The sequence below is a fragment of the Geotrypetes seraphini genome, chromosome 5 (assembly GCF_902459505.1).
Source record: "Geotrypetes seraphini chromosome 5, aGeoSer1.1, whole genome shotgun sequence".
Classification (NCBI taxonomy): Eukaryota; Metazoa; Chordata; class Amphibia; order Gymnophiona; family Dermophiidae; genus Geotrypetes; species Geotrypetes seraphini.
The window spans coordinates 265,479,360-265,501,046 of NC_047088.1; the positions used below are offsets into that span (position 1 = coordinate 265,479,360).

Sequence of the window (21,687 nt, forward strand, 5' to 3'; positions counted from 1 at the left end):
GTGACATGGAATAAGCACAGGATGTGAGCCAAAGAAAACCTAAATGATCCTTGCACATTACCAGGCAGGATTAACCAATAGGCCAAGTAGGCACGTGTCTAGGGCCCGAAATGGTCAGGAAGGAGGGCATTAACATTGTTTTTTCCAAATGGCGAAGGGCCCCTCCAACATCAATCGGCAATGCGTGCCCACCCCCGATTGGAAACGTGCCCCCCCCCCCCCCCCATCGACGGAAAGTAAGACAAGCAAGCAACGCGGGTAAGAAAGGCAACGGAAACTGTAATTGTGCAAGCGGTGTTGCTTGCCCAAAGCTTCCCTCTGACGCAGCTTCCTGTTTCTGCCTGGGCGCATGGTGGGGTGGGAGGGCAGGGGGGTCCAGTGTGCTTGTGTGCGTAGGGGCCCTCGACGAATTAATCCTGCCCTGCACATTACACGAGGCACAGAGGGGTGTAACAGGCCCAATTCAAGCCATCTTACTGGGCAAACCAGATGAATTGTACAGGTTTTACATAGCCTCATTTACCATGTGGTCAATAGACTGAAATCTTCAGGTCAGTGTTTGGCAGCAGCCACCAAAAAAGCAGTGAATGCTGAGCATTATATGCAAATCTGGTTGCCACATTAGGAAAGGTACAGAGAAGGATGACCAAAATGATGAAGAGGATGGAGCAGCTCTCCTATGAGGACAGGCTAGAGAGACTAGAAGAGACGCTGAAGGGAGCCAAAATCAAGAGAAAGGAACTACAAATTCAAAGAAAAGGAGAGAGACCTGATGCAATTGCAGTTGTGAATCCCTCAGTGATACTAATTATTCCCTGGGAATGCCTTTTGGAACAAGTGGGTCTTCAGAAGTGCTCGGAACTTCAGATAAGAGCTCAGAGCAGGTTTCCAGTGGAAGAGAGTTCCAGAGCTTGGGAACGGCAGAAAAGAAAGCTGAGTAACGGGTTTACAAAATCCTGCATGGAGTAGAACAAGTAAACATGTACTGATGTATTTACTATTTCATAAGAACATAAGCATCGCCTCTGCCGAGTCAGACCATAGGTCCATCGTGCCCAGCAGTCCGCACCCGTGGCGGCCCCCCAGGTCCATGACCTGTAGTGTTCTTTCACTTAGAAACATAGAAAGATGACGGCAGAAAAGGGCTATAGCCCATCAAGTCTGCCCAGTGCTGCTCGACCCACGTAGAGATCCCACGTGGATGTCCCATTTATTCTTAAAGTCGAGCACGCTAGTGGCCTTGATCACCTGCACCGGTAGTTTGTTCCAGTGATCCACCACCACATTTTATCCTTTATAGTACCCCTCTAGCTATACCCCTCAATCCCCTTTTCCTTTAGGAACATGTCCAACCCCTTTTTGAAACCCAAAATCGTACTCTGCTCTACCACCTCTCCCGGAAAAAATACAAAGACTAACCCCCTCTTTTACAAAGCCGTACTAGCGTTTTTAGCGCACTCCACTCCGACGCTCCAACGCTCGTAGAATTCCTATGAGCGTCTGAGCTGTTAGCACCTCAGCCGGGGCTAAAAACGCTAGCGTGGCTTTGTAAAGGAGGGGGTAAGGGACATATTATGAAATTACTTAGTAATACATTTAAAAGAAATAGAAAATATTTTGTGGCAAAATGTATAATCAAGCTCTGGAACTCATTCCTGGAAGATGTGGTAAGAGCAGTTAACATAGCTAGGCTTCAAAAAGGTTTGTAGAAATTCCTGGAGGAAAAGTCCATAAACCATTATTGAAGCTGACCTGGGGAAAAGCCACTGCGTATCCCCGAGGTTAAAGGTGCATGGAGTCTTGCTATGTTCTGGGATCCCGTCGGGTGCTTGGAAACGGGACGCTAGGCTTTATGGACTTTTGAGCTGACCACTCTGGTGATTCTTAGGTTCCTAATCTTTGGTAATTGTGATATACTTACAATCACATCAAACCTGGAATAGAGGCCCACCACTTTCCCTACAAAAGAGAATACAGGAGGTCCATGCGTCAGATATACTGCCATTTCCAAACCAAGTATCACATTCACGTTGCAGCTAGAATCTTCTGTGGTACAACCTGTTCTCAACTCATCCAGCATCCCTCTCATTTCTCAAGTTTCCCCCCCAACCCAGCCTTGTGTCACTCATTCCAGGGCTGCCTCCTCACCCAGCCAGCCTGTGTCCTCTCCACCTCACACATGCACTTAAAGGGCTCTTACAAAATACTGAGCAGTGTCGAGGCGCGTGCATTGACATGATGGTGTGTACTTTGTCTGTGGGTCTGAATAGGGGGTGGAGTTTGGTTGGAGCATGAGCTAAATTTGCACGTACAAGTGCAGCTCTTTAAATTTGATCATCTGTGTGCCTTTTTGCACATAAAAGTGTCCTCACCTCCAAGGGAGGATGTGATTTTGGTCACTTATGTTACTATTTTCTATAGACAGACAGGCACCTATATGTCTTTATAAAACTAACAGCTAAACAGGGGCTTACTCGTCCTGGTATAAAATTATCCTCTAACCGAGGTGCTAACATTTACGTGCATGTTACGTGTGTAAATGTTTACAATACTAGCAGGTATGTGTGTCTGTGTGTGTGCACGCACACTCACACATGTAAATGCCAGCCTTACACCTAACACTAGACTGCAAATATTCATGTAATCTACATCATAGGCGCCAGCTCTGTGGGTGCCCAAGCACCCCCAATATTTATGGGACCTCACATGACTACTAAAGTGGCATACAAAGGGGAGGGGGGACAGTGCGTCCCGGGTGCAGCTCATCAGGGGAGCTCCAATCCAGAGTCCAGTCCCTTCTTGCTGCAGCCAAAAGGCGCTAATGAGCTGAACATACCGCCTTTTGTGGGACTGGAAGCTTTGCCTCTGCAGAGACAGGAAGTTGAAACAGAGGTATAATTTCCAGGGTACCAGAGGCAATGTGTTCAGCTCATTAACACTGCCAGTAGTCCAAAGCTTACAAGCGGCAGAGAGAGAGGTTGGAGGGAGGGGAGGGATGGAGAAAGGAGAAGGGAGAAAGCCGCCAAATTGGAAGGGAGGAAGGAAGGAAGAAAGAAGGACCATCAAAGAAGGGAAGGGAGAGGAGAGATGTCAGATCATGGGGAAGGGAAGCAGAGAAATAAAGAGAGATAGAAGGGAAGGAGACAGAGATGCCAAACCACGGAGAGGGAGGGAAGTTATGGGAAGAAGAGGAGTGAGATGCCAGAGCATGGAGAGTGAAAGGAGAAAGAGATAGAAGGAGACAGGGATGCCAGACCATGGGGTGGGGGGCTGAGACAGAAAAGAAAAGGGAGGAGTGAGGAGAAAGAGATGCCAGACCATGGGGTAGAGGTAGGGAAGAAAAGAGAAGAGAAGGGTGGCGAGAGAGAGATACCAGATCACAGAGAGAGGGGAGGGATGGAGAGGAGAGAGATGTCAGTGCATGGGGAGTGGGAAGAGATATGGAAGGGAAGTAGATGCAACCATGGGGGGAGGTGAGGGAAAAAGAAAGCAATGTCAGACCATAGGGTGGAGTGGGAAAGAGAGAGAGAGAAAGAGAGATGGAAGGGAAGATTGAGATACCAGACCTGGGGGAGGAAAGGAGAGCAGAGAGATGCCAATCCTAAAGGGAGAGGAAGAAGGGAGGGAGAGATGGAAGGGAAGGAGACAGAGATGCCAGATCAGTGGGTAGGGTAGAGTTAAGAATGAAGGGAAGGAAAGGAGAGGAGAGATATGCCAGAGTAGGGGGGGAGACAGAGAAAGGGTAGAAAAACACAGACAGAGGTGAAAAGAAGAAAGAAGGGGCACAAGCTGGATAGAACAGACAATTTATAGAAGGGACAAAGAAAGAAGGCAGATGCCATATGGAAGGTGGAGAAGGTGCAGTGAAAGAGGACAGATATTGGATGGAAGGAAGAGAGTGAATAGAAACTAAGAAAAGCAGAAATCAGAGACAACAAAGGTAAAAAAAGGACATTTGTCTTTTTTTGATTTGTTGCTTTAGGACAGTGTCTCGCAATCTTTCTCGGGCTGTGGAACTCTAAACCTAGTGTCTGTGGAAGTGCATGACGTCACTGTGATATCATCACATCGACATCCGCGCATGCGCAAAGGCCCTTCAAATGGGCCCTGTGCCGGCAGTGGGGAGTGCCAGCAAGGAAAAGGGCGAGAGAGCCAAAGAGGGACTGGCACCAGCTGATTGCCTACAGGACATGCAGTCCCCTTTCCCAATAGATAAGGATTAAAGGTTTCTCTTCCTGGTGCTCAGTAAGCTTCTGCCACAGTTAGATCATGGACGGGGTAAGAGAAGTATTTAGTGATGGAGATTGGGAGGGTAATGCTATACTACCTGCCTCGTTGACCACAGGCAGTGCTGATACTCTTCGGTCCACAAAGATTTCAAGGGCGGTGTACACAGAAGAGTTCTCCTGGATCAAAGCCACATCTCGGAAGGTGCCAATGCCCAGCTGATGGACTGTTTTCTGGAGAAAATGAGGTCTGGGAAGCATCGCACCCTGATTAGGGGAGAAAAACAATAAGTCTGATGTAGTCCATTTGGGGCTTTGTCCTAGGCTGCCAACCCTCCCCTTCCCCTCAAATACTCTCTACCACAGCGATGGGCAACCTCGGTCCTTGAGGGCCACAACTCAGTTGGAATTTCAGAATTTCCACACATGGACCTCATGTATATTGAGGAAATTCTAGAAACCTGACATGGACTGAGGTTACCCAATTGTGCTATATAAGAACATAAGAATAGCCTTACTGGGTCAGACCAATGGTCCATCAAGCCCAGTGGCCAATCCATATCACTAGTACCTAGCCAAAACCCAAGGAATAGCAACATTCCAGACAGAATAGCAAGATTCCGGAATCCCAGATTCTAGAACTCCAAAGAGTAGCAACATTCCATGCTACTGATCCAGGGCAAGCAGTGGCTTCCCCCATGTCTTTCTCAATAACAGACTCTAGACTTTTCCTCCAAGAACTTGTCCAAACATTTCTTAAAACCAGCTACACTATCCGCTCTTACCACAACCTCTGGCAACGCATTCCAGAGCTTAACTATTCTCTGAGTGAAAAATAATTTCCTCCTCTTTAAGAATATTTCCCTGTAACTTCATTGAGTAACCCCTAGTCTTTGTAATTTTTGGCGGAGTGAAAAATCGATCCACTTGTACCCGTTCTACTCCACTCAGGATTTTGTAGACTTCAATCCTATCTCCCCTCAGCCGTCTCTTTTCCAAGCTGAAGAGCCCTAACCGTTTAGTCTTTCCTTATACGAGAGGAGTTCCATTTTAGATTTGTAGCACAAAAATAATTTCAAATAAACAAACCTACTCCCACACCTCCAGACCTCATCACCCTTTCTGTGTACTCTGCCTCTGCTCAACAAATTCACAAACCTCTACTCCTCACCATCATTCCCTATATCCTCTGCCTCTGTGGTGTGATATCATTTTGAGTATTGCATTTAGTTCTGGTCGCCGTATCTCAAATATATAGCAGAATTAGAAAAAATTAAAAGGGCAACCAAAATTATGAGGAAAGGCAAGAGAGGTGGTTGATTGTGGTCTACAAAATCCTAAGTGGTGTAAAATAGGTAAATCTTTTTTTTCTCTTTCAAAAGTACAAAGATTAGGGGGCACTCAATGAAGTTACATGGAAATACTTTTTAAACAAATAGGAAATGTTTTTTCATTCAAAGAATAATTAAGCTCTGGAACTCATTGCCAGAGGATGTGGTAACAGTGGTTAGCTTATCTGGATTTAAAAAAGATTTGGACAAGTTCCTGGAGGAAAAGTCCATAGTCTGCTACTGAGACAGACATGGGGAAGCCACATAAATACCTGGAATGGGTTTCTGCCAGGTATTTATTTGTAACTCAGATTGGCCACTGCTGGAAGAAGGATCATTATGTTTTTCCATTACATTCCCAAACATCCACATCTCATCACCCTTCCCTTGTACTCTGCTGATCTAATGAGGATCTGTGAAAAGGTTAGGAGTGGAGAGGGGGGAGATCTGTAGGCCTAATCTAGAGAGACAATGTAAATTCTTTCACCCTGAAAGGAAGTGTCTCCAAAAGAGGGAATATTGGGCAGCAGTGATCGTAGCATTTCTGAGTACGAGAGTGTCCCCTTCCTTGGCCTACATGATGGTCTAGAAGATTTCTAAGAGCTGTGAAAGTAGCCCCAGTGCTTCAAGGAAATATATTTCCTCCTTCCTTTAAAACAGGGTGGACACCTTTGCCAGCTCATTTTTTCAGCTGACTTCAAATCTAGGTGAAAAGGCAGAGTCAGGCTCTTTTGCCAATGTAATAAACTATTTGAAGTGGGCCAAATGCCATCTGTCTTTCAGAAATGGGAAGCTAACAGTCTCACCATATTGGCCCAATTGGTGGATAATGATGGTAACCTTTTTCATTCTGAGATGTTGCAAGACCGTTACGGGTTAGAGGGACAGAACTTGGGTTATATTATATACAAGTATGCAGAGATGGCAGATAAAGGCCAAATGGCCCATCCAGTCTGCCCATTCACAGAATCCACCATCCTCTCTTTCTTGAATTCAGACATAGTCTGTGTGTCCACCACCTGTACTGAGAGACTGTTCCATGCATCTACCAACCTTTCTGTAAAAAAGTATTTCCTTAGATTACTCCTGAGCCTATCACCTTGTAACTTCATCCTATGCCCTCCCATTCCAGAGCTTCCTTTCAATTGAAAGAAACTCAACTCATACGCATTTACGCCACATAGGTATTTAAACGTCTCTATCATATCTCCCCTCTCCCGCCTTTCCTCCAAAGTATACAGATTGAGATCTTTAAGACTGTCCCCAGACGCCTTATCACAAAGACCACATACCATTTTAGTAGCCTTTATCTTGACTGACTCCATCCTTGTTATATCTTTTTTAAGGTGCGGTCTCCAGGATTGTACACAATATTCTAAACGATGTCTCATCAAAGTCTTATACAGGGGCATCAATACCTCCTTTTTCCTACTGTCCATACCTCTTCCTAAGCACCCTAGCATCCTTCTAGCTTTCGCCGTCACCTTTTCAACCTGTTTGGCCACCTTAAGATCCTCACATACAATCCCACCCAAGTCCCGCTCTTCTGTCGTGCACATAAGTTCTTCACCCCCTAAACTGTACCGTTCCCTCGGGTTTTTGCAGCCCAAAAGCATGACCTTGCACTTCTTAGCATTAAATCTTAACTGTTAAATTTCAGACCATTCTTCAAGCTTTACTAGGTCTTTCTTCATGATAGTCACACCATCAGGGATGTGTACTCTATTGCAGATTTTAGTATCATCCGCAAAGAGGCAAATCTTACTCAACAGCCCTTCAGCAATATTGTTTGCAAAAATGTTAAAAAGAACAGGCCCAAGAAATGAACCTTAAGGCACACCACTGGTAACATCCCTTTCCTCAGAGCGATGGGTCACACCAATTTTGGCCATGTTTAGCCCCAAAATTGCCCTTGACTTATATATGAGATCTACTTATAGGGCTAGATTAACAAAGCAAACCGATCATGTACCGATTGTTTTGCGATCAAATTTCCCTCGGGTCCCAATCACTAACCTCTCCTGTGATTCGCTTCGAATCCGTGCTTGCAAATGAGGTGAAACGCTTGCAAAGTAGGCAGGGACGCGATTCACAACACAAAATTTCACATCTGACTGGGCTGGCCGATCAGCTGAAGAAGCGACTGTTGGTGACCAATTGAAAACATCTTTCCGACTCTGGAAGCCCTGCTCTCTATCCTGCTCGCTACCCTCTCCTGCCTGCTCACCCTGAATCGCCGCATCGCCACCCCGTTTTTTTCCTGCCCTTCTTCCCCTAATCTCTCCTGCCCTTCCCTGAAACTCCTGCCTGCCTGCTCGCCGCATTGCTGCCCCGGTTTTCTCCTGCCTTCATTCCCTGAATCTCTCCTGCCCTCCCCCTCTCTGCGAGCCCGTGGTTTTAACCCGTGGGTTTAAAGCGGGTTAAAACCACGGACTCGCAGGGTTAAAAACTACTAATAAAAGTTAAAGTTAAAAAAATAAATAAAAAGATCGCGGCTCCAACGCGCATACATGGGGATCGCAGAAAAGTGATCTGTGCCGGCAGATGGGGGTGTTCCTCCGATCGCCCCCATCTGCATATTTTAGTTTGCTGAATTCATCAGACCTGCCCGGATTGGGCCCAATCAGGCAGGTCGGTGAATCAGGCCCATAGTCATGTATATAATGTAATTAATATCAATGATGCAGGAAGCATTTAACAAGGTCATTGATCTCTTTGAAGTCTATGGAGGGGGATGAGATGGGGAGACATTAAAATTAATGGGTGCGAATGAAGGGTGAAGTGGGTGTTACTCTAACAAAGAAGCGAATGATGACAGATACTTACAAAGATATGCAGGAATTTTAGGAGTCGTTTGTGGGTGAGGATATGTAGGACATTGCCTGAAACTGGATCCATCACAGGAAGCCGATGAATCTTATTCTTGATCAAGGAATACACAGCATCAAAGAGACTGGAAAAGAGAGGGTGAGGGTCAATTAAACTGGAGGACAAACTTCTGTACCCACCAGTCATCGCCAAGGTCATCATTTTCAGTAGGTTACCTATCTGCAAATTTGTGGGACTTTGACTTTTGGTCTTTTGCTAATAAAGGAATTCTGACCACTCGGGTGGATTTGACATCTTCAGTGCCTCTTCTTGTCGGAAAAGACTTGATAACCAATTTTCAAAGAAAAACAACATACGTAACTTTAATTGAGAAGGGGGTATAAAAGTCCCTATGAATTGCACATCCTCTCTCTACAGGTTGAACTTTATTCTCAACCTATTGAGAAACTCTCTTTATGGGGTTTCATGTTAAAACACCTGTTTGGACTACAGCACACTTAAAACATGGCGGTGAGAATCTTGTTGGGTTTTAAGATGACAGATCTGATTTTGCCTGTGCTGGATGGGCCACACTGGCTCTCTATGGTTTATTGTACACATTTTCTGAGGTTACTTCTAAATCTATCCCCTTTCACCTTCATCTTATGTCCCCCTCATTCTAGAGTTTCCTTTTAACTGAAAGAGACTCACCTCATGCACATTTATGCCACATAGGTATTTAAACGCCTCTATCATATCTCCCCTTTTCCGTCTCTCTTCCAAATTATACTTATTAAGATTTTTAAGTCGTTCTTCAAACGCTTTTTGATAAAGACCACCAACCATTTTAGTAGCCTCTGGACCAACTCCATCCTTTTTATATCTTTTTGAAGGTGCAGCCTCCAGAATTGTACACAATATTCTAAATGAGGTCTCACCAGAGTCTTATTTATTTTTTTTTGTTTTAATCAATTTTTATTAGAGTTTTATAATAATGATAAACAATACAAACTCCATTTGTAAACCAATTCGTAATGTTACAATCTTTCAACAGAGCATATAAAAAAAAAAAAAGGGGAAAAACAAGGAGAAAAACTCCCAAACATAAATATATCTCAATCCCACCACCCTACTTAAAGTAAACCAAGTATAATCAATATTATCCCCCATCTAATAAACACCATGAGGAAGTCCTTTCGTTGTTCCTTCAAAAAGACTCCCAATGAACCACACTACCCTTCACCCTCTATCCCACCCTCCCACCCCACTTGAGTAAATAATTAAATGTGTTGAAATATTTTGTCCCAAGTTCGCCTCTGTAAGTCATAATAACCATAATGCTTAGCAGCTATACATTCCATCTGTGCAAGTTTTCGCAATTTCTCTACCCATTCCTCTTCTGGTGGAGCAGCTAACTTCTTCCAATATAATGCTATTAAACATTTGGCCGCCGCCAACCCCATTCTGACCAATTTTGTCTGCCAAGGAACTTCTCTAACATTATGTAGCCCTAACAGACAAACTTGAGGTGAAAGTTGCAATGTATCCTGAGTCCACAATGTCAAAGATCGTGTAACAATAACCCAAAATTTCTGAATCACCCCACAGTCCCACCAAATATGCATAAAAGATCCAGGGCTCTTACCGCATCTCCAGCAAGAGTCTGAAACTTGAGGGTACATAATATGTAACCGTGCAGGTGTGAAGTACCAGCGTGTTAAAATTTTATAAGCATTTTCTTGGACCAATATACAATGAGATGCTTTCTGTACCTCCAAACAAATACGTGACCAATCATCTGCAGAAAGATGCAGCCGGAGGTCCCGTTCCCACTGTTGTTTAAAAGGAAAGGAAATCACCACTCTACCACGCAAGAACTTATAAAGAATGGAGATCGGTCTCGGCACTCTACTCAACAATAGCCATAAGTTTTCCAAAGATTCAGTTCCCTGGGGATTCCCTTTATCCCAACTTTCCGAGATCATAAAATGTCTCAATTGCATGTATGCAAAAAATTCGCCTCTTAACCCAGGCTTCTTATTCACCAATGCATCAAAAGTAGGTAAGCATCCCCCAACTAGGACATCTCGAAATGTAAGAATCCCCATAGATTCCCACCTCCGAAATGCCCCCCTTTCCAATCCTGCCACAAACCGCGGTTCCCCCTTAATAGGAGCCAACGTAGAGACTCCCTTACCACTCTTTTCCCTTTGAAATAAAGAACCCCACATCCGTACTAAATGACAAAAGAACGGGTTCCCTTGCCCCTGCAATCGTTCCGGCAGCGAGGAAGAGATCCACAGCCAATTATTCAGTGTACAGTGCGGAACATAGCTTTGTTCTATTTGAACCCCAGGTTTAAACACTGCGATCTTCCAATCCAAAATAAAACGGAGTTGTGCAGCCTCGTAGTACCAGTGCAAATTGGGTACTGCCCGTCCCCCATCTTCCCTAGCAGACCAAAGTACTTGTTGACTCAACCTGGGATGTTTCCCTTGCCAAATAAAATATCGAAATTCCTTATGCAATAGCTTCAAAAGTCCCCTCGGCACCGCTATGGGCAGCGTTTGGAATAAAAATAATAGACGGGGTAAGATATTCATTTTGACAACAGCTATACGCCCCCACCAGGACAACCACAAACCCTTCCAAACTTGCAAGTCTCTCCGCACGAAACGCACTATCCTAGAGTAATTGAGATCATAAAGGCACGATAAATCAGATGGAATCAAAATACCAAGATACTTAAGATGCCCCAGTACCCGCCTCACCGGAAAGATGGCTGCCAACCTCTGCGCCTCCTCCTCCTCCAAAGAAATATTCAAAAATTCGGACTTGTCCATGTTGATCGTAAAACCTGATAGACCTCTGAATATCCCAAATACCTCCATCAACCCAGTAAGAGTAGTCTCCGGATCCGTCACATAAAAAAGAATATCATCTGCAAATAGCGCCAATTTATGTTCCCGATCTCCTATATGAATTCCTCTAACTGCCCCCAAATCCCGTATATAACAAGCCAAAGGTTCTAAATACAAAGCAAACAGTAAAGGGGAGAGTGGACAACCCTGTCGGGTCCCTCGTGTAATAGAGAAGAAATCTGTATAAAGCCCATTAATTTTAATACAAGCCCTCGGTGTCAAATAAAAATTCCTTATCCATTTTTCATACATTCCCCCAATTCCCATCCGTTCCATTACTGCCCACAAAAAGTTCCAATTGACCTGATCAAAGGCCTTTTCAGCGTCTATGGATAATAGGACCATTTTACTATGTTGTTGCTGTGCCTCCCAGATCAAATGTAAAGTTCTACGTATATTGTCTCCCACTTGACGCTTCTGGATAAATCCAGCCTGATCAACATGGACAAGTCCCGGTAACACTCGTCCCAATCTCAATGCCAACACCTTCGCCAAAATTTTAGCATCAACATTTAACAATGAGATGGGACGATATGCTCCACACTGCTCTGGGTCCCTTCCCGGTTTCAACAATACTGTGATCCCTGCTTCTCCCATAGTAGATGGCAAAGAGCCCCCATCTCGCACTCCATTACCAACCCTCACCAACAAGGAAACAATCTGCTCTCTAAAGGTCTTATAGAACACATTCGATAGCCCATCTAATCCCGGTGATTTCCCTCCTTTCAACCCCCGTATGACCCCAGACACCTCCCCCTCCGTTATGGGGAGATCCAACCTCTCTTGTTCCAAATCCGAGAGCTTTGGCAAAGGGACCGTATTTAGGAAATCTGAGATCTTAGATCCCTCACTCAAGTTGTCCCCACGATACAACTCTGCAAAAAATGTAATAAACTGGTTATGGATATCCTTATCAGTCCTATATCGAACTCCATCAGGTCCACGAATACTCTGAATAGTAGCAGACATCCTTCGAGCTCGCAAATAGCGGGCAAGCATAGCACTAGACCGATTTCCATTCTCAAACATAGCCTGTTTCAATTGTGTCTTCCTAAAAGCTAAATCCTCCAGTTGCATTTGGTGTAATTCCAATCGAACTTTACTCAAGGCCTCATACACCCTAGGCCTAGGATCCAATTGATGTTGTTTTTCTAAATCCACCAATTGCTCCCTCAATCCCAAAGAGCGTTTAGCTTTGTCCCGTTTTTTACGGGCCCCCCATTTAACAAAAATACCCCGAATAACAGCTTTCAGTGCATCCCAAAGTGTCCCATCCCTTACTTCCCCATTGTCATTTATATATAGATAGTCTACAATAGAATCCTGCACTTCTTGTAATACAATAGGGTCCCCTAAAAGTGATTCATTTAAACGCCAAAACCTGTTGCCTGATTGTATCCTAAGCCCCTTGCATACCACCCAGACAGGAGCGTGATCGGAGATCTGAATGTTACCAATCTCTGCCTCTTGAATCCCGCCCCAAAGATTTCTATGTACCCAAATACCATCTATTCTCGTGTAAGTCTGAGTAGCATTAGAGAAATGAGAATAAGTCTTCTGAGTACCATGTAGTAATCTCCAACAATCCACCAATCCCAATAGATGCATAAACCTAATCAAGGCCTTACTATGACGTCGGAGAACCACTCGTCCCCCTTTGGAGTGATCCAATGATAGGTCTGGGCACACATTAAAATCCCCTCCACAAAAAATCGCTCCCTTTGCGAAAGCAGTCAAATCATCTGTGAGACCAGCATAATAACGTGATTGATCAGTGTTAGGCCCATATATATTAATAATAGTAGTCATTTTATCCTGTATCTTACCCCGTATAGCTAAACAGCGTCCCTCCCTATCTTTGAAAACCTCATCCACCTCCAGCCCTATCCCCTTACGAACCAAAACAGCTAGACCCCCCACCCTCTGTGTGCCTCGAGCCCTATGAGTCCACACTTGATCATAATGTTGAGTGTGCAGCAACCGCTCGTCCCTTGATCTTAAGTGAGTTTCTTGCAGCAAGCATATATCCCACTTCAGCCTATGCAGTTCACGAAAAACTATACTACGCTTTCCAGGGTTATTTAATCCATTAACATTCCACGAGCCTAGGACAAGAGAACTATCATTCCTCAAGTGACCCCCCCTACCCCCACCCCCCCTACCCCCACTCCCCCCCTCCCTCCCCCCCTGCTGTCTATATGACCCTGACATGCCCAAGATCTGGGCAGCCAAGGAGAAGAAGTAAGGTCTCCCCCCCACAGAAGGCAACTGAGCCCTTTTATACTAGCGTCACTCATCCGTACCCCAACAACCACACATGCCCATTACAGGGAACAACCTTCGTAACAGTATAAGTAAAATAATAATGATTCCACAGACAATAATTCTTGTCATGGAAAACTCATACAAAATTCTATACATAACCTCTTTCTGAATATGCAGAATCAAATTAGTCATTTCAAAAATCAATCTAAAGAACCCCTGGCAAATGCCAGACTCCCCTTAACTAGGACCAAACGTCCTAGGGAAATACGGGGAGGAAGCAAAGAACAAATGGGTAATAATCTCCTCAATCCATCAGGTCTGATCCTTTAAATGCCGCTTCCCCGCACGTCCAACAGTGGACCAAACTCCAGTAGGACGCTTCTCCGCCTTCTTAGATACAGGCACTGGAACCTCAGGAACATTTTTGCACCCCATTTCCTTCAGGGCTGCCCACGCCTCATCCACATCACCAACACGTTTGGATTTGCCATCAATCGTTATCCATACTCCAAAGGGAAATAACCAGCGGTAGCGATGGCCCTCAGCTCGCAGCAATTGTGTTATCTGTTGAAAGTTCCGACGTTTTTGCAGAGTGGACCAGGCTAAGTCTTGAAAGATGCCCACCGAGATATTATTCCAGCGGTATTCCTGCTTGCGCCTCGCTATTTGTAGAATGCTTTCTTTAATCCCAAAGTCCTGGAAGCAAGCAATAATGTCCTTAGGCCCTGTGTTTCGTGCAGGACCCAAACTGCGGTGTGCCCTCACAAGCACTATTGGATCAGGCAGGGAGCCATGTGCTTCAGTGAGTAAATCAGCACAGATCTTTTTCACCACTGCAGCCCCATCCTTATACTCCTCCAGCTCTGGAATGCCCTTAAAACGCAAGTTGCATCTGCGTGATCTATTTTCCAAATCCTCCACCTGAGATTGCAACATCTGGACGGAGGATGGTATTTGATTCAGTTCAGCTCGCATATTCATTAGGTCTTGTGTCATCTCTGAAACGCGATCTTCCGTGTCTCCCACCCGACCTCCCAACTCGGCCACCTCAGACCGCAGTTCCGTCATTGCAGCTTTTAAATCCTGGCGAACACCCACCATTTCCTTCTTAAGATCTCGAAACCACTCTTGCAATACTTGGGGGGTGATCGCTTCGACTGGTGCGCTCTCGATGGTAATCTCTTCCTCGTCCGATTCCACGTGCGCCGGCGCCATTTTTTTTTTATTACACCCCGGCAGTCCGCTACTGCCCGCGGTTGTCGATTTTTCCCCTTCAGGCAAAGGGAATCGAAATTTGTCCAGCTTTTTACGTGTCTCCATCTCCGCTGTTGCACCACAATAGCATACAGAATATATCTCCTTCGGTCAGAACGCTGTAATTTTAATATTTCTCCCGTGCCTCCACGGAGCTCTCTGTTCAAGCAGCCATCCTGTGAGCTGACGTCACTTCCCCGTCAATGTTCACCAGAGTCTTATTTAGGGGCATCAATACCTCCTTTTTCCTACTGGCCATAACTCTGCTTAAGCACCCTAGCTTCCTTCTAGCTTCTGCCATCAACTTTTCAACCTGTTTGGCCACCTTAAGATCACCACATACCATCACACCCAAGGCCTGTTCCTCTTTCATTTATAAAAGTTCTTCATCCCCTAAACTGCACCGTTCCCTCGAATTTTTGCAACTCAAATGTACGACCTTGCATTTCTTAGCATTATGTCTTAGCTGCTAAATTTCGGACCATTCCTCAAGCTTTGCTAGGTCCTTCCTCATGTTATCTACACCAGTATTTTTCAATCTTTTTACACCTATGGACCGGCAGAAATAAAATAATTATTCTGTGGACAGGCATCGGTCCGTGGACCAGTGGTTGAAGAACACTGGGCTAAGTCATGGGCCAGACCCCACCCATCTCTACCCAATCTCCACCCCAGACCCCGCCCCCTTATATTACTAATTGCACCTTGCACATCCCGTGTCTCATCTAGAAGCCTTCCCTCTGACATTGCAACGTCAGAAAGAAGGCTTCCGGTTCAGGCGCAGGATGCCCGTAGGAGCCACTGCCCGTGGCTTTGTGCACTGAATCAGTTAGGAAGAGGGAGCTGGCTCGAAGATAACGCCGCATTGATCGCACCGTGTACCGGCGGTTGAAGAACACTGTTTTGGGCCTGATGCATATGCTGGCCCTGTGGACCGGCAGGAAATTTCTGTGGACCGGTGGTTGAAGAACACTGATCTACACCATCGGGGGGTGTCTATATTTCAGTTCTTGGTATCATCCACAAAGAGGCAAATCTTATCTGACAGCCCTTCAGCAATATTGCTTACAAAAATGTTAAAAAGAACAAGCCCAGGAACCAAACCTTGAATCACACTACTGGTAATATCCCTTTCCTCAGAGTGATCGCCATTGATCCCTACCCTCTGTCGACTTCCACTCAACCAGTTCTTCACCTAGCCTGTCACTTTGGGGCCCATCCTGAGGGCACTTAGTTTATTTATGAGATGTTTTGCTAAAATCTAAATACACTACATCTAGTGCACTCCCTCTATCCCACTCTGTGGTCACCCAACTTGTCTGTGTTCTAGGCTCAATGAAACCCGACCTCCATTAAGATCCACCGTGAGATCCGGTGTAGCTGGCTGCAGCTCTTTTGCAGATCCCATACCATCGACCACGTTAGCCCCTATTACACTAAACTCCACTGGCTGCCGGTGGAGGCAAGGATCATCTTCAAATTCGCCTGCCTCTGCTTCAAAACCCTAGCAGGCTCTTCTCCAATCTACCTATCCGAGCACCTTGAAATTGCTGGCCCCTCTCGTACATGAAACACCTACCTGTTCTCCTTTCCTTCCCTGAAAGGCTGCCTCTACAAGAAATTTCTCGACAGATCCCTTGCATTCCAAGCGGGCAAATGGAACAAATGCCTCACAGCACTCATCTCCAATTCCCCCCCCCTCCCTACCAAATGTTCAGGAAGTCAATCAAAACCTACCTTTTTGATAAATTCCTCTAACTTCTCCCCCCCCCCCCCCCCTCTTCCTTGCCTCCTCCTTGGACCTTGACTTACCTCAGACTCTCGACTCCTCCTTTCCTGTCAGCCACCAAATGGTTTAACAAAATGGATCACCCTATTCAACTTATCACCCCTTCTTCGTTACCTCTCTTACTAAATGCCTCTGCTCTGCTTTATTGAACTCCGCAGTATATAGCACCGCCGTATGTAACACTACTGTATGAACTCCACTATATATATACAACTTACAACAAATGTAACTTCTCTGCAATAGTAACCGACCTGAAAAATAACTTCACTGTAAATGTAGCTATGCCAAAAAAAAAAAAAAGTGTAACTTTGCTGTAATGTACAGTCTCTTCATCTGTTAACCGCATAGAACTTCCATGGTAATGCGGTATACAAAAAATAAAGTTATTATTATTATCCCAGTCTAGTGGTCTGAATGAGATACTGGGGTGCCACAGATGCTGGAGGTCCAGTTCACAGAGCACCTTTTCGTTTCCCCTAAGAAAAATCAGGAAACCACTCCTTTCTTAATTAAATCACACTGGCTCCCTATTAATCATCGGATTACCTATAAAATTCTATTGTTAACTTTCAAAACCTTAGACACCAATGAACCCCAATTCATAAACAAATTACTTATCCCCTATAATTCCTCACGTTCTTTGCGTTCAAACAACCACAAACTTCTAACTATTCCTTCTTTAAAAATCATTGGAACCCGTCGTCAGGATATGTTTTCTGTAGTAGCACCTCAACTCTGGAACTCTTTACCTTTACACTTAAGAGAAATAAATAACTTAAACGATTTCAAAAAGAATCTAAAATGCTTTTTATTTAAAGACGCTTTTAACATTTAAAATTAATCATGTGCTCTTTTTAAATGTCAAGATCCATTATATCATTGAATTCTTATTTTAGTATATAATTAAGTTAAAATTTCTGTAATTTTATGTTCTTTGTACCTCATAATACATAATTCGTAATTTTATATATTATTAACATGTTTTATCCTCTTTTTTTTTTTATGTATAAATTGTTAAATTTTCAATATTTTATGTGATTTACTGTTTTAATATCATGTTTATTTACAAACTGTAACTCGCTTAGAAATAATTTAATTAAGCGATTAATCAAATATAAATAAAACTTGAAACTTGAAAACTTGAAAAAAGAAGGTAAAAGCATCGTGTTTGCACCCGACTGGGAGAGAGTATTTATTCATTCATTTTTCTCTACCGTTCTCCCAGGGGAGTTCAGAACGGTTTACATGAGTTTATTCAGGTACTCAAGCAGTTTTCCCTGTCTATACCGGTGGGCTCACAATCTATCTAATGTACTTATGTGTCCGTCTCTGATGCCACCTTGGCCTCTGCAGTTGTCAGCTTTAATCTTAAAATCAAAATGTTAGAGCAGAGGAGTTTTGGGATGGTTTGCACCTGATGGAGACTGACTGTCCTCTTCGTTTGGTTTGATCTGTCCAGACTATCATGTCTTTCTCGATGCTGGTACTGACGATGAACTTAAGAATGGCCATATTGAGTCCGACCAATGGTCCATCCAGCCCAGTTTCCTGCTTTTAGCAGTGGCCAATCCTGGTCACAAGTATCTGGCAGAAACCCAAATAGTAGCAACATACAGTGGCGTACCAAAGGGGAGGCGTGGGGGGCGGTCCACCCCGGGTGCCAAGCCCAGAGGGGGTGCTCCCGTTCCGATCCGGTTCCCTCCCCCCCTGCGCCGGGTGTCACGTCTGGAAACAGCCTGCAGCAAGATCGCAATGCCAGCGATCTTTGCCTGCTTCGGCTGTTTCCTCCACCATGGTCCCGCCCCTCCTCTGATGTCAGAGGAGGGGCGGGACTGCGGCAGAGGAAACAGCCGAAGCAAGCAAAGATCGCTGGCATTGCGCGATCTTGCTGCAGGCTGTTTCCCCAGGGAAATAAAGCGGGGAGGCCGGGGGAATAAGCAGTGCTTCGTGTTGGTGGTGGTGGAGCCGAGCGGTCCTTCAGGGTGGAGCGGGCAGGCAGACCTTGTGGAGGGGGGGAGACAGGCCTTCAGGGGGACAGGCTTCAAGAGGGACAGGCAGGCCTTCAGGGGGGGGTGCAGGTCTTCTGGGGGGGGGACAGGCCTTCAAGGGAGGGCACAGGCCTTCAAGGGGGTTACAGGCAGGCAGACCTTCAAGGGGGGGACAGGCCTTCGAGGGGGGTGTAGGCCTTTGAGGGGGTGCAGGCCTTCAAGGGGGGTGTAGGCCTTTGGGGGGTGCAGGCCTTCGGGGAGGGAAAGGCCTTCGGGGGACAGGCCTTCAAGGGGAACAGGCAGGCCTTCAAGGGGGGGCAGGCCTTCAGGGGGGGCAGGCCTTCGAGGGGAACAGGCAGGCAGGCCTTCAAAGGGGGACAGGACTTTGAGGGGGTGTAGGCCTTCGGGGGGATTCAGGCCTTCGGGGGGGTGCAGGCCTTCGGGGGGGGGGTGCAGGCCTTCGGGGGGGTGCAGGCCTTCAAGGGGAACAGGCAGGCAGGCCTTCAAAGGGGGGACAGGCCTTCAGGGGTGGGATGCAGACCTTTAAGGGGGGGACAGGCCTTCAGGGGAGGGGGGACCCTGGTGTAGAAGAACACGGAGGGAAGGGGGAGGGGTTTAAAGAGACGTGCATATGCCTGACTTTGGGTGGGAAGAAATAATGGGTCTGAAAATAGAGGAGAGAGAGAGAGGTGATGGACATGGGTTTTAGGGAGGGAAGGAACAGAAAGGGAGAGAAGTTGGACACAAGGGATGGTGTGGAGGGGGGGATAGAGATACTGATTAGGAGGGTAGTTGGGAAAAGAAAGGGAGAGATGGTGGACCCTGGGGTGGTGGGGAAGGAGGGAGAGCTGCTGGATGAAAGGATAGTTAAGAAAAGGTGGATCTGTGGAGGGAGACAAAAAAAGGAAAGATGCCAGACATTCAGGGGAGGGAAGGGAAACGGAAGGGGAGGACAGAGATGGCAGATGGATGGTTAGCACAGAGAAAGAAGAAAGAAGGAGACCCTGGCAAGCAAGTTATCAGAATACAACCAGAGCCTTGGACCAACAAGATTTGAAAAATAACCAGACAACAAAAAGGTAGAAAAACTAATTTTATTTTCTGTTTTGTGATTACAATATGTCAGATTTGAAATGTGTATCCTGCCAGAGCTGGTGTTAGACTGCAAACGTGAGCTAGGATTTAAAAGATAGAGGAAAAGTCCTTTTTGTTTCTTTATTTTATTTACACCACAGCACCAGTGTGGTTAGGAGAAGCCAAAGGGGGGGTGAAAAAGCTATAAAATAAACCCAATTGAAAAAACACCCAATTGGGCAGGAAAATCGAATCGATAAACCAATTCAATAGGCTGAATCGAATCGAAATTTTTTTTCCTGAATCTGGCAGCATTAGTTTGCGCTACTGTCTTAGACTTTAGGACCTGGGATTGGGGAGAGATGGCATCCTCAGTACTTTATAATGCAAGTGAAATGAGGATTTGGTCAGATTTTTGAAGGGTCTGCACTCTGCAGAAGAAAAATATTGTATAGGCCGGGGACATGAGACAGCAGGAAATGGGAACTTTTCTTCCTTCTATTTTTGTGAATGGCAAGGCTGAGGATGTCAGAGAGTTCAGTTAAAATATGTGCTTTATAAGAAAATATAATAATGTGTTTTATAAAGTTTATAACATTGCTGGCCTACCCGGTGAGGTGTTCCTAGTGGTGGTGGTGGCAGCGTGTCAATGTTTTGAGAGGAAGAGGTGATCTGGGAAATTCTGCTGAGCAAACTCCGGGCCCATTTCCACCCCCCAGTTAGTCCACTCCACTCAACTGGTTCACACACTGAGTGGGTCTTTGGGTGTTGTTCCTGGGTAATTGTTTTGGGATCTCTTCCAGTGGTTTGTCAGTATCTCCTTCTGGTCCTAGGAAGGAAACTTTGTTAACCTTAGCACTGACCTACAGAATATGTTTGTAACAGTGCTGCTTGTGTGGCATTAGTCTATGTAGTGATCGAAAGAAAAAAACAGACCTTTACACATTTTTGCACTATATGGTGGGTGTATGAGGAGATTCACATTTCCTGCACAGCTAAGTCCGTGTGAAGTTACCTTGTGCTGTATTTGACATCTAGCAAAGTCTCTGTTTGGAAGGAAAGATCTCAGCTTAAAAATGAAGTGGCCAGAAGTTATGGTAAAAGCAGATAGCGTAGCTGGTTTTAAGAAAGGTTTGGACAAATTCCTGGAGGAAAAGTCCATAGTCTGTTATTAAGACATAGGGGAAACATCTGCTTGCCCTGGATCAGTAGCATGGAATGTTGCTACTCTTTGGGTTTTGACCAAGTACTAGTGACCTGGATTGGCTTCAAGTTTCAAGTTTATTAGGTATCTTGATGAATCGCTTAATCAAACTTCAAAGCGATGTACACATTAAAATTTACATTTGTTAGGTAACAGTACAATACATACGAATATTTAAAAAAATAAAAAAATAAAAAATAAATTACACTGTTTAACATACTCTTGACATTAGGTAAGGAGGGATGAAATACAATTCATCAAAGTAAAGAAGAGACATTCAGGGAAAAAACACAAGGGTAATAGTTTAAAAAAATATAATAAAGTACAATGGAGTAGTAACATAATAAAATCAGTTTGCAAAGGCATCTTTAAAAAGAAAAGTTTTTAAGTTACTTTTAAATTTTCCGAATTCCTTCTCCTCCCTTAAAAAAATAGGGAGGGCATTCCAAGCCTGAGGTGCAGTACATGAAAAAATAAATTGCCTTCTCGTATTTATACTTTTTAATGAAGGAATAGACAATAAGTTTTGTTCGTTGGATCTTAAAATTCTCCTTGCAGAATATGGAATTAATAATTTAAATAAAAAAGCGGGGGTCATATTATATAGAGTTTTGAAGATGATTATACAAAGTTTAAAAGTTATTCTGTGAATAACTGGAAGCCAGTGAGCATTTTTAAGAAGTGGTGTTACATGGTCGAATTTTCTGGATTTGGTTATTAATTTAATTGATGCATTTTGTATGATTTGGAGACGTTTTATTTCATGTAAAGCAATTCCTTTAAATAGAGAATTGCAATAGTCTATTTTAGACATCACCAAAGAGTGA

General features: G+C 44.7%; 1 protein-coding gene across 3 annotated transcripts in view; it reads right to left on the minus strand.

Moving 5' to 3' along the window:
- The window catches only part of PRKAG3 (protein kinase AMP-activated non-catalytic subunit gamma 3), a 56,155-nt gene that overhangs the window by 12,030 nt on the left and 22,438 nt on the right, over nt 1–21,687 (minus strand). For all 3 annotated transcript variants that reach the window (XR_004539603.1, XM_033946243.1, XM_033946244.1), the window contains 3 exons: nt 8,384–8,510; nt 4,328–4,493; nt 1,922–1,959 (listed from right to left, as the gene is read on the minus strand). Coding sequence is in view for 2 of the 3 variants with exons in the window: in XM_033946243.1 (XP_033802134.1) it covers nt 1,922–1,959; nt 4,328–4,493; nt 8,384–8,510 (331 nt within the window). In the remaining variant the exon portion in view is untranslated. The remainder of the gene's footprint in view (nt 1–1,921; nt 1,960–4,327; nt 4,494–8,383; nt 8,511–21,687) is intronic.